General features: G+C 33.1%; 2 protein-coding genes across 4 annotated transcripts; both read left to right on the plus strand.

Moving 5' to 3' along the window:
* Window positions 1-618: 618 nt before the first annotated feature.
* On the plus strand, window positions 619-3325 carry LOC137820499 (protein NUCLEAR FUSION DEFECTIVE 4). Its single transcript, XM_068624621.1, has 2 exons — window positions 619-1478; window positions 1956-3325. Exons 1-2 carry the CDS (start codon window positions 984-986, stop codon window positions 3135-3137), a joined length of 1677 nt encoding a protein of 558 aa, XP_068480722.1. The 5' UTR covers window positions 619-983; the 3' UTR covers window positions 3138-3325.
* Window positions 3326-8307: 4982 nt separating this feature from the next.
* On the plus strand, window positions 8308-11807 carry LOC137822006 (uncharacterized). Of its 3 annotated transcripts, XR_016515842.1 has the most exons (3): window positions 8505-8679; window positions 8900-10841; window positions 11638-11807. XR_016515842.1 is itself a non-coding variant. In XM_068626879.2 (2 exons), the coding sequence occupies exon 2, from the start codon at window positions 9082-9084 to the stop codon at window positions 10705-10707; it is 1626 nt and encodes a 541-aa protein (XP_068482980.2). In that variant the 5' UTR covers window positions 8308-8679; window positions 8900-9081; the 3' UTR covers window positions 10708-11130. The 3 variants fall into 3 exon arrangements, 2 of the variants coding, with proteins under 2 accessions (XP_068482980.2, XP_068482981.2); XM_068626879.2 differs by lacking the exon at window positions 11638-11807 and having other exon boundaries at window positions 8308-8679; window positions 8900-11130; XM_068626880.2 differs by lacking the exon at window positions 11638-11807 and having other exon boundaries at window positions 8505-8770; window positions 8900-11130.
* Window positions 11808-13005: the final 1198 nt, after the last annotated feature.

Here is a 13005-nt window from a genome sequence, read left to right on the forward strand (position 1 = left end):
GTAAAAAAAAAAGTAAGAATGAAAAAAAATACAGTTCTGCGAGAAAAAAAAAGTAATGCCTGAAGTATGAATTATTGGAGAAATTTTCACCCAAATTGTACATGATGTATTTTTGTTCTTTTTTATTTTAAAAATAATGAAAGGAAAGAAAAATTAGGGCGGGGATATTAATGGTTCTAAATAAATAATTTGAGGAAAAAATTGAAATAAAAGTGTAGAAATTTAAAAAAGAAAATTAAATGGAGGAAGGTAATTACAATTAGTAAGTGTGTAGGATATAATTACTTAGACAAGTAAAAAATTAGATAAATAATATTTATAATAGATAGATTTTAAAGAAATTTAAATTAGTAAAATATGTAAATAAGAAAAAAATTATAAACAAAAAAGAAAAGAAAGAATTTAAGAAGTGATGGAAAGTGTGTGATATAATTAAATTTATTGAATATTAACTTTAAAAAAAATAAGTGTATGTAATATATTCTATGTGACGGTCTCAAATTATTCTATTTTAAATTATTAATATTTTGTTTTTTCTATTCTTTTCTTCTCTTTCATTATTATTTTAAATAAAAAGGAAATAAAAATACAAAAAGTTTGGAGAACTAAATTTCTTTCAACCTGCATCTAATTAAAGATCAGAATTAGATTCTCTAAAAACAGATTCTAACCTGAAAGAGGACTACTGTGTAGAAAAAAGTCTACATATTTTTTTTTCTATTTTTTTAACCAAACTATCATGTAATTTTCCCTCTTTTGGATGGAAATTTCATTATATATGAGCTTGTAATCAAACAACAATCATTCAATATATGGCAACCACCTAAATTCCAATTATTATTTTTGGAAGAAAGAAGGAAAAATAAAATTTGTGGGGTTCCTTCCAAGTGTGTGGCAATGGAGTTCGGTTAATCACCGAAGGAAACAATTTCCGTATTTTGTTCATTCACGTCAACCAAACCCATTCGCCCACCAACGGATCCATGGGATGGGTGGCGAATCCCTGGACGGCCGTCGCCGCCGCCATCTGGATTCAGTCCAGCTGCGGCGCATCCTACACCTTCAGCATTTACTCCTCCGTGCTCAAGTCCACGCAGGGCTACGACCAATCCACCCTCGACACCGTCTCCGTCTTCAAGGACATCGGCGCTAACTTCGGCGTCCTCTCTGGCCTCCTCTACACCGCCGTCGTCCCCTACACCCATCGCTCCGCCCTCCCCGGCTCGCCCTCCAAGTCAAAATGGACCTTTCTCGCTGGACCCTGGCTCGTCCTCGCTGCCGGCGCAATCCAGTTCTTAACGGGCTTCATCTTCATCTGGGCCTCCGTCGTGGGCCTTATAAGTCCCCCGCCCGTGCCCGTCATGTGCTTCTTCGCGTGGCTGTCGGCTAATGGTCAAACCTTCCTGAACACCACCAATGTCGTCACTGGCTTGCGCAATTTCCCTGGGCATAGCGGCACCATCATTGGTATCATGAAGGTAACTGAAACAAAAAAGGGTTCAATGATTAGTGATTTGTTCCGAACGTACTTATAAGCATATTGCACAATTTTTAATTTAAATTAAAATGTAAATAGGAAATGTTTATTTTAATTTAACCTAAAAGAACAGCATTTCTGCCTTATTTTAGTTTCATTGTGATTCTGTTGTTTCAGTGAGTTTTATTTGTGTTGACCAATTACAAATATTCACGGAATTTTTTTAGTTGAATCCGGGGTTTGAAGTTCATGCAAAGTTGTGTAGACTAGTCAGAGAATTTTTTTTGTTATGATCTTTTTCGGTTTAAACAAAATTGTCTTAGTATTTGTGTTGTCTTACAAAAGAAAAGAAGAAACACAATCAGAAATCATTATTAATGTCAGCATATTCCATGACCTTTTATAAGAAGACAGTGTAGAAAAGAAAACCTTTAACATTCTAATTAAGTTCTGGTTGAATTGGAATTTTGTTGTTCAGGGCTTTCTTGGACTGAGTGGAGCTATCTTGATCCAAATTTACCATACGTTTTTTGATGGGGACCCTTCAACGTTCATTTTGATGCTTGCTTTGTTGCCTTCATTCATCTCCGTGTTGCTTATGTTCTTGCTGAGGATTTATGAAGTTCATGGCAGTGATTACAAGAAGCATTTGGATAGTTTCTCTGTGACTACTGTGATTATTGTTTCCTATCTCGTGTTCATTATAATCTTACAGAACTTCGTTAGTTTGCCATATTGGGGACAGATGTTTGAGTTTGTGATTCTCATGGTTCTGCTAGCATCGCCTTTTGGAATTGCTATCAAGGCACATTGGGAGGAGTCGCAGAAGTTTACACAGTCCTACACCATTGAGAGGGGTTCTTCTACAAATAAGGGTTCTACGTCTTCCAGTTATTCTGCATCAGTGGATCAAGTGGAGTACACTGAGTTGCCTAGTGGTGAGGAGCAGGTACAAGTGACTTCAGATGACGAATTGCCCCATGAAGAAGATAAGAGCCCCTTGCAAGCTATGTGCACGATTGAATTTTGGATGTTGTTTGTGATCATGATATCAGGATTGGGCTCTGGGCTTGCAACTATCAATAATATGAGCCAAATAGGGCAATCCCTTGGCTATAGTACCATTGAGATTAATAATTTGGTGTCACTATGGAGTATGTGGAACTTCCTTGGTCGTTTTGGAGGTGGCCATATATCGGATTATATCATGCACAGAAAAGGTTGGCCAAGGCCCCTGTTGATGACGACAACACTGGGGATAATGGTTATTGGTCATTTAATTATAGCATGTGGTTTCCGTGGAAATTTGTACTTGGGCCCTGTCCTTGTGGGCATTGGCTATGGTGCGCATTGGTCCTTGATGCCTACAATCACTTCGGAGCTATTTGGTGTAAAGCATATGGGTACCATTTTCAATGCCATTGCTGCAGCAAGTCCACTTGGATCTTACATACTTTCTGTGAGAGTTGTTGGATATTTTTATGACAAGCAAGCCGATGAAGATAATTTGTGCTTTGGCATAGACTGTTTCATGTCATCATTTTTTATCCTGGCAGGTGTGGCTTTTCTTACATTTTTGGTTGGTTTGGTATTGTACTTCCGGACCCAGAGGTTTTATAAACAAGTTGTGCTTAGAAGATTAAAACATTATGCAAGATGATGAAGATTGTATTTGCCTGCGTTTCAACACGGGGTAAAGGCTGAGGAAATCACTCTTGCTTTCTCTGTTCCGTTTGGCATAATTATAATTACTGCAGTTTTGTACAGGTTGTCTACTGAATTATGTATTTTATTTGTTATAAATGTATACATAATTAAATAATAACAATAGATTCCCACTTCTCAGAAGGCATTTCATTCTTTAATTCGCTTCCCAAATGATTGATGATAGACCTTTTTGATTTGTATACAAGAGAAGAAGGTTAGAAAGGGTTGGGCTAAGTAAAGGGGTACAACAGAAGTTTGGAGTGAATTGGTGGCCTAGAACAAGGGAGAGCAGACTCTATATATAATTATATTCATATCAGTTTCTGATTTTTTGGCATTTCTTCCATTCTGGTTTGAAAAGGAGTTTTCCTCCTTGAGTTGTATTTATTTCAATATTAACACCAGTACCTATCAAGCTGGCATCACAGCTCCCATTCCCAGGGAGCCTTTGGATGGCACTGACATGCTTGGAGGGAAGCTCGGAAGCTCTGCTGGGATGGAGGATGGATGGAATTCCTGACCTGATGAAGGTGCAAGTGGAGAGATATCAGCATGTGAAATAGTAGTACTTTGAAATCAATAAGATATTATGGGTGGAGAAGGTGACTAAGACAGCGGTTTTTTTGGATGGAACGGGCACTGGATTGGTCCAAACTTCCAGTGGTTAGAACTGTGGACAAGGGTCATGATTTGGCCATTGTTCAACAGTGGATTGTTATTGGTTTGTCAAACAGTTCATGAGGTGTTAATGTAATTTGAATTCTGTTAATAGACTTTGTATCATTTAAGTGTTCTAGCAAAGGCATTAATCACTTTGAAAATTAAGAGCTTGTAGAATTAAAATCGTTTGAAGAGGTTTTCTTGTGATTGCAGCATGCTACTTGTCCCTATGTGAAGTTTTGTAGTAGTGGAGTGTAAGACAGAACAACTTTAAAACTGCAAGCTTCACATATTTGAACGTGTTTTGTGTACAAATTAGTTTGAAAGTGGTTCGTATTTTGTTTTCTTTGTTAAAATGATTATTTATGTGCTTTGCATTTGGGATGAATAATGGGTTCTGTAGAAAAAAACATTGACATATTTAGTTTTTAATATATAATTAATCTTAAGAAACTAATTGGGGATCTAAAATTTGAAGGTTCTCCTTAAAGTTAATTTTGTATATTAATGTCATTTTTTTAATAAATATACATGACAGGTAGCATGTACTCAATTTCCCTGAATCATTAATAAATTTTAAATAAATTAATATCATTAAAGTTTTTCTACTAAGATTTTTTTTGTACTAAAAATATGAAATATATCAATAATTATGGTAATGAATTAACTATTTACTCTTAGATTTGAGAGTATTGTTATATGAAAAATTAAAAATTGGGAGGGTTATTGGCAAAATAACGAGTTACCTAAATTGAGGTACACATTTATTGTTCAATTACCATTTTCTCTTGGCAAACTAAGATGTTTTTAAGTATGTGCAGCATTAATATTGATATTTAATTTTTTTTAACATGTGTATGCTACAAAATTTTATTAAATTATAATAAAGTGATTTCGGAATAAGAAAAAAGCTACATTAAACATATTGTCATGTTCCTTTGCGTTTTTTTTTTTCTTTTTTACACTTTATTGGATCAATTTAACTAACTGTTTTTTTAAAAACACTAATTTACTTAAATTAAATAAAATAGAAGACTATTTTTTTTTAATTTAATTCTATTTAAAAATGGGATGAATAATAAATAGATGACACCGATGAATAATTGAATGAACTAACTTTTAAATCGATTCATTCTCATTCTTTTAAATTATTGTTTTAAACAACAATAATTCCGTTTTAATTTACTAATCATTTTAACTTATATTTTTTTAGACTTTATTTGATTTTTTTAAAAATCGTAATTGAATTTATTGAGATATGACTTTGGTTTAACTAATCCTAATATATTTATTGTTGGTTGATTTTTCATTAGATTGTGCATCAGACGACCTAAGACCTTCATTAGATGGTCTATAAGTTAAACTTTTTTATTTGATTGAGTATGACATCAACTAATACACTTTTGAGGAGTAGTCTTCTTAAAAAAAATATGTTTATCCCTTTTATTCTAAGACAAGCTAGCTTTACAAGTGAACAATATCTGAGGAGATAATTTATCTCAACCTCAGACATGTTGGATTATTTTTTGGTAATGGATTTTCTAATCATTGAGAGCTTTTGAACTCACCTAGCTTCATTTTTTTTCGTCTGTCGAGCATGCATGTAGGGGTACATTAAATGTGCTTGATGCATCATAAAATACCACGTTTTTTTTCAAGCAAGATCTCGACAACTAGAAATACTTATCACCGCTAGGTCATATATGTTTTTACTCAAAATGTAGTAATAACAGAGACCATACAAGATGAGCTAGAGTTAATATAAGCTTGTGTCAAGATGGTTGTTGAAAATAATTTTATCTCATATCTCAAGTGATCTTTGTGTAAACATACGTTTGTGCAGATCATCTTAGTGGATAGGAGATGGAGACATTATTTGCAACACACTGGTAAGTTCAAAGAATGTTTTTGTTAGTTACAACACAAAATTAAAGTACATGTGTATTATCATTTAATGAAGGTTTCACTTATCATATGAAGTGAAAATGACAATGTGTTGTATCATATGTCAAACAAAGTGCATGTGTCTTACATGATATGCTTGTTTTTCATATTTTAACATCTTTTAGACGATTTTTCATGTTTCTTACTTTATTGTGAGAAACACTTAATCAAAATTATAGGATTGTTAGACTTTTGTTTTAACAAATACATATACATATATTTATAGCTTTATTTTACATTGAAAATACTTTTAATATACTTTATTTTCATTTTTAAATTATTTCTGTAAATTTTTAGAAAAAAACTTAGTTACTTTGATTTCAAAACGATATTGAAAATCAACCAACAGCAAGATTATACTCTACACTTGAGAGCCACACACAAAGCTAAATTTAGAAGAACACTACAACTTTATTATTTTAATACTTTATTTTAGTATTTGGTGTAAGTGATAAGATATAAAAGGGTAAGCACCTTGTTAGAGTTTGATGTAATTGCCCAACTCCTATAACTCTTCTTGTACTTTTGAACAAGATTGATTAATTTAGGTTATTGTTTTCACTTTGCTTTGAATTCTTTCTAGCTTGATCAACCTAATTATCGTTTTCACTTTTATTTTCAAATCCTAAAGTTCTCTAAATTATGTTTTCTCTGATTATTTATATATATAATGTTAATATTACGTGTTTTTAATGTTTTTGTAAATATATTTTAGAACCTAATTTTTTGACATTGAAAATTCTTCTGATTTGTAGGTGTACTGGAGAAATGCCGGCACATTATTTATGTGGAGTCTTTGATTTAGTTAGTAAGCATGAAGGGCAATGATTATTGGTCATAAACAAACCAATTACTGATCGCAACGTTGGACAGCTTGTATTAATTATTTATATGGGTGGATCAAGGAACCACTCATGCTTCATTAAGAAGATACCTTTAATTAACTTATCTTAACAAAATTCTTGTCCCAAATTTTGTATCTATTTCCTCAACTTTCTTTCTTGGAATTAATGAGAAAGACGGGAATATATGCATCATGCTAATTTCATTTCTTACTTCCACTAAATTAGGGATTTGTATTAATCTCTTCAAATTATTGAAATTTGGTAAATTTTTTAAAAATAATCAAAATGGATAAGTAGTTAAAGGTGATAACTTAAATGTTAATTATATTCTTTTACTAAATTCGTGCCATCATGACAAAACTTACTTATTCTATTGTTTTTAATAATTTTACATATTTTAATAATTAAGCTGCAAAAATTTATCAGATTAATAAAATAATTCACTAATTATATGATATGATATAGCAAAATTATTTATCAGTATAAAATATCATATTAATCATATAATTTTATAATGTCTTTTATGAACGCTAGTGTAACTCTTATTAAACAAAACCTATTCCAATCAAGAGAAAGACTAATTCTCGATAATAGTATATTTTTTTTTATTGAGAAATGCCTTTTAAGTATCTTCAAAGTGTATATGAGCATGATATAAATTAGTGAATAATATATTTTTTTTTTAGAGTTTAATGGTTTAGTGAAAAATAATTTTATGTTGTTATTTAATCATAAAGTAATGGTTTAGTGTGTTTCTTAATATAAAATTATCGTAGAGTAAGATGTGATTGTATCATCGTACAAAATGATTTTAGATTGTCCTCAGATAATGTTTTTTCCTCATCAAAGAACCTTAATTAAAACAATTATCAGATATAATATCAGTGGGTGTAAGTTTTACAGTGAAGATACAAAACTACGTAAAGGCAGATTCCATTTATTGGAAAGAAAGCAAGTGGTGAAAGAAAACAAGGGAAGATCCAGATGAAGATCATTGGATTTAACAAAATTCGGCCCAGAATTAGTAAATTACTTTGCTTCTTCGCTAATTCAAGCTCCAACGAAACATCTATCTGCTTTATAACTTTCATCATTGTAATAAACTACAATACCTTTACAAGGCACCAGAAGACAAAGTATATGACAGCAATTTTGTTTGGAAGCAGATAAAAAACTTTTGGAACAGCAAATAGATAGAAGATTAAAGTTGGTTTAGAGTAGTTTGATCCTTTACACAAATTGAGAGTGACCAAAAGGGATCAAAGTGCATGCCCAACAGGCTTAACCAGGAGCCATTGTGGATAACCAACACTCCTCTAAAGGATAACATCTCCATATTCTTGTTTGCATCCAACATCCTATTTTGGATAATTTACAATGTTTTGGATACACAATTCCAAAAGGGCATTCAAAGATGAAATAAATGTGGCAGATTTTTGAGTTGCATCACTTAACCAGCTCAGCTTGTTGGAGATGTTAATGGTTAATAATAACAGTGGTAGCAGTGACAGTAGCATGGTAGAATGTGAAGTAATAGTTATGGAGGGCCCACATGAAAAAATCTGTTGTAAATCCGACAAATAAGAAAACATATGAGTAATAGAAAGTCCAGAAGAATAACGGTAAGGAACCTTTCACTTCTTTCACTTGATAGTACATATGTAGAGAAAGAAAAGAAGCATTTTTTTTTCATAGCAAGACAAAGGAAGGAATAGTTGGGAATGCAGTTAGTTTTAGCAGGTTCCTCAGCCTAAAGGATGCTGATGTGGAGGAATCTGAGGCCGTTGGATGAAGGGGTGGCGTAAGATCCTCGGTTGAGTACACGTGCTGTCTCTCTACCTTTACCACCCCTTCTCTTTTTTTATTTTTTTTATTTCTTCTTTTGTTTGTTTTTTAATCTTTGCTTCCATGCATGGATTTCTCCTCCTAATATAGTGAAGTTTAGAGAGAGAATTGGAGAAACAAACGCTCACTCACTCACTCACTCTTGTTTGTTCTTTTCTCCCTTGGCTTCCTCATCCATCATCGCTATCATTAGCAACAAAGGTAACACGCACAACTCCTCTCCATCTCTTCCAACTTTGATTTTTTCTTCAAAATTCAACTTCCCAAAGGACACCAGCTACTACTCATGGTGGTACTATTCTCAAGAAGCTTTCTAGTTTATATAGTTTACCATACTACTACACCTTCTCTTGTCCCTTTTGTTTTCCTCTTTTTCTGACTTAGATCTTGCACTCACCTTGGAACTTTTGTGTCAACCCAGACATGGGGTTTCTCTTCTTCTTCTTCTTCTCTCCCACCGCTTCCAAGATGCTGTGCTGATCTGGGGTCTTGCTGTTTTTCCTTGTGACTCTCTTGTGCTGATGATCAAGAAGTCACTTAATTTGGCTTTGTTTGCTGATCCGTGTGTCGTGTCGTGTGTGTCTTCGGTTTCTTGAAAATCCAATGGAAGAAGATCAAGAAGTGAAGCACTTGTGCAAGTTCTGCAGCAAGAGCTTCCCTTGCGGGAGATCCTTGGGTGGTCACATGAGGTCACATGTCACCAATGTTTCAACCGAGACAGAGAAACTTTCGTTTTTCAGCAACAACAATGGTGGAGGAGATAGAGACACGGGAATGATGGGTTCTGAAGGGGGAACTAGCAATGGAGGCTATGGTCTGAGAGAGAACCCGAAGAAGACTTCGAGGTTCACGGATTCCATTGAGGACACTATGTTGGTCTTGGACAAGTTGTGCAAGGAGTGTGGCAAAGGCTTTCACTCTTGGAAAGCTCTGTTTGGTCACATGAAGTGCCATTCCGAGAGAGTATCCCAAAACAACAGCAGCTTATTGGAGGATCAAGATTCGTGGACCGAAAACACGAATGGTAGCCAGAAGATGGTCTTGGATGATAGCCACTCTGACGATGAAGCCACTGCTCCAAACCGAAGGAGAAGATCCAAGAGGAGAAGGACAAGGTACGTGGCCCCATCAACTTCTTCTGTGTCCTTTGTTTCTGAGTCAGAGCAGGAGCAGGAAGAGGTCGCCATGAGTTTGATGATGCTTAGCAGGGATCTTAGTCCTTGGTGTGGTCTCAGTTCTGTTAACTCATTGCACTTTGAATCTCCTTCTTTGGTTCCAACCAATTTAGATTCTAAGGCAGAAGGCAAGAGGGTTGTCTCCAATGGTTCTGTAAAAAAGGTTACCAAACCAAAGGATATGAAGTGGGAGTTTGGCAATTTGGATGCTTCAAATCTCAACTCCAAAGGTACTGAGAGTACTGGATTTGGGGACATGACCATGGTTTCCGTTCAGGGGAATGAGAAGAAGGCCGAGCTTGATACTAATTCTGCATTTGAGGACAATGGAATAGATGATGATAGAAATAATAAGTACACTTCAATCAAGGCAAAGTATTTGGATTCTGAAGTGAAGGCAAGTTCTTCAAAGAGTTGGGTGAAGAACAAGTCCCCAGAAGCTGAATCGAGCAAAAGCTCCAACAAGAGAGGAAAATTTGAGTGTACTACTTGCAAGAAAATCTTCCACTCTTACCAAGCACTTGGAGGTCACAGAGCTAGTCACAAGAAGATCAAGGGATGCTTTGCTTCAAGAAATGAGAGCAGTGAAAACAGCACAGAGTTCGAAGCTGACCTCTCCCCTGACCCAACAACAGAAAGTAAGCTCCTGAAGAATGAATATGTGGAAGAACATGAAATGGTTACTGTTACTGCTACTGGTACTACTGCTACTGGTTTTGACAATGAGGAAGAGAGAGAGAGAGAGTCCAAAAAGGGGAAAGGTCATGAGTGCCCAATTTGCCTCAAGGTTTTTCCATCTGGACAAGCCTTGGGTGGTCACAAGAGATCTCATCACTTGCCTAGTGGGTCTGAGATTACTAGAAACTGTCAAAGTCAAACAGTTGTACTTGGGGGAGAAGCCCCAGAAATAAGGGACTTTTTTGATCTTAATCTTCCTGCTTCTACAGAGGAAGAAGGTAACAGCCATGGACGTGCTGCTGAGCCTTACAAACCTTGGTGGGTAGTAGGAGGCAGCCACAAGCAAGAGGCACTCGTAGGCCTCATTTCTAACTAAACTAAACCTATCCTAGTTCATTCCAGCAGAGGTTTCAAATCTGAATTCAACTTCAGAGAGTGAAGATTCCAAACTGTATAGAAAAGCTTCCCCTTATTTCATTAATTCTTTACAGGATTCATGTCTTCTTTGAGGTATTTCTGTTATTCTTCAAGTAGTTCATAAGCAACTTTTCATCCTTTTCTCTTTTTATTTTCTTTACTTTTTTGGTGGGGTGATATTTGTTGGTTACTTTCTTCATACTTCAAGGAATAAGTCCCTTGTTCCAAATTTTAGGTTCATCATTTTGGTCATCCTTCAAACTTCAAACTTCAAACTTAAGGAATTTGTATCAGTTTGTGCTGTTTTGACACAGTTTCCTCCCTGGCATTGTATGAATAGAAATTGTTGTGTGAAATTCCAAAAGTGACATTTTGGTGGTAGTTATCTTTGTTTGCATCAAAGAGAAATGAATGAGGTGTTGAAAATTTGGATAGATACTGGACGTCATAACACATGACATGAGGAGATAAAAAGGCAAGGTTTTTATTATAAACATAAAGAAGGCATGTGAGAAGAAGGTGGTTGTTTAGTCACATACCATAAAACCTCACCACCCATTCCTTCTCTCACTGCCCACACAACTGCTGTCTTGTTAAATCTCTTTCTCTCTCTATTTAATCTTTATATACTCAGTAATCATAATAATAATAACTCACAGGGGTGGTGGGGTTGGACCACAGATCATAACAACTAACTTGTCAAAAGCTGCTGCTACCATAGTAACTATTATGCTGCTAACTGATGAAACACAACTTTTTCAATTTTACTTCTTTTTCTTCTTAACTTAGAATTCAATTTTGTTATATTGATGATACTAGATGATGGAGTTAACTGTAGATAGATGGAAAAAGAAAACAAAAAACTGAGATCCTCATTTAATCATTGTAGATGCAAGAACTGGGAGCATTGGTCTTGGATATGTCTTTTAATATGTGAGGCCAACAACATGGTGCAGCTTACAAAACGGCACTTGTTGGCATTTGTTGTCTTTACTTAGTAACAGTAATGACATTTATCTGATCAAATAATTAAATGAACTTTCCTATTATTTATTTTCCATTTATTCATCAACCTTGAATCGAGATGAATGTTAAAAGAATAAAATAAAGAAGAAAAATGAAAGAAGTAAGCACTAATAAGAACTTTAAATACTGAAAATATTTATCAATATAATAAAATTTTATCTCTTAATTATCTTATTTTAAAAAATTATCAAAATAAACAAAAAAATGTCAAGGTGACTGATTCATAATAATTAAATTTTAATAAATTTTTAAAAATTTATCTATTTTAATAATTAAAAGATAAAATTCTATCAGATTAATACAAAGTAACAAAATACTGTAGTCATCTTGCAGCAGCCTGCAGTGAGATTCCTGAGTTCGGTTCCCAAAAATGTTATGGTGGGATTATTTAAAAATAAACACTATTATATGCTGCTGTTTAGAGTGATCAACAAATTGTTTTTTAAAATATCTTCGTATGTGATGAAATAATATTTTAATTAATTCATAAAATGGTATATTGTTTATTAATTTTTGGTAGAACAAAGATATATAAGTACAAATTAATAATTTCTTATCTTCAAGTGAAATTAGTAACTATAATTATTTGTTCTTAAAAATAAATATTAAATAAATAAAGAAGGGGTTAGTATTTGAATGTGAAATTTATACATAATAATATGATATTTTTAGTATCTTTAAAATTTACTTTTAATTTTTTATTCATTAATGTATAATGCTATCTAGTATATATAATCAAATGTAAATATTATATATATATAATATTATATTATTACATTTAATGAACAGTACATATCTATAATTTATATTTATATTTGATTTTAAAAAAAATTGTATATATTCCCCTATTATTAAAATTTATATTGTAAAGAAAATGTTAGTATATATGAAATTTGAATTGATATATTGTTACATTTTTAATATAGTACAATATATTTAAATTAATTCATTTAAATATTTTATATTTAGAGTCTATTTTATATTATGTTCTTATTAATATTTATATTTTATAATGCATCTAATCCGAATAAATATATTTGAATACACAATTAAATATTAAAAAAATAAGAAGATCAACAATATACATATATTAACATGCACTATTACCGGTTTCATGTTATAAACACACATGAATTAATTTCACAATAATAATAATAATAATAATTATTATTATTATTATTTACAAGGCATATATATTATTGTAAAAATGAATTTAATGGATTATTTGTAG

This window comes from Phaseolus vulgaris, chromosome 9, assembly GCF_051622355.1.
Source record: "Phaseolus vulgaris cultivar YP4 chromosome 9, ASM5162235v1, whole genome shotgun sequence".
Lineage (NCBI taxonomy): Eukaryota > Viridiplantae > Streptophyta > Magnoliopsida > Fabales > Fabaceae > Phaseolus > Phaseolus vulgaris.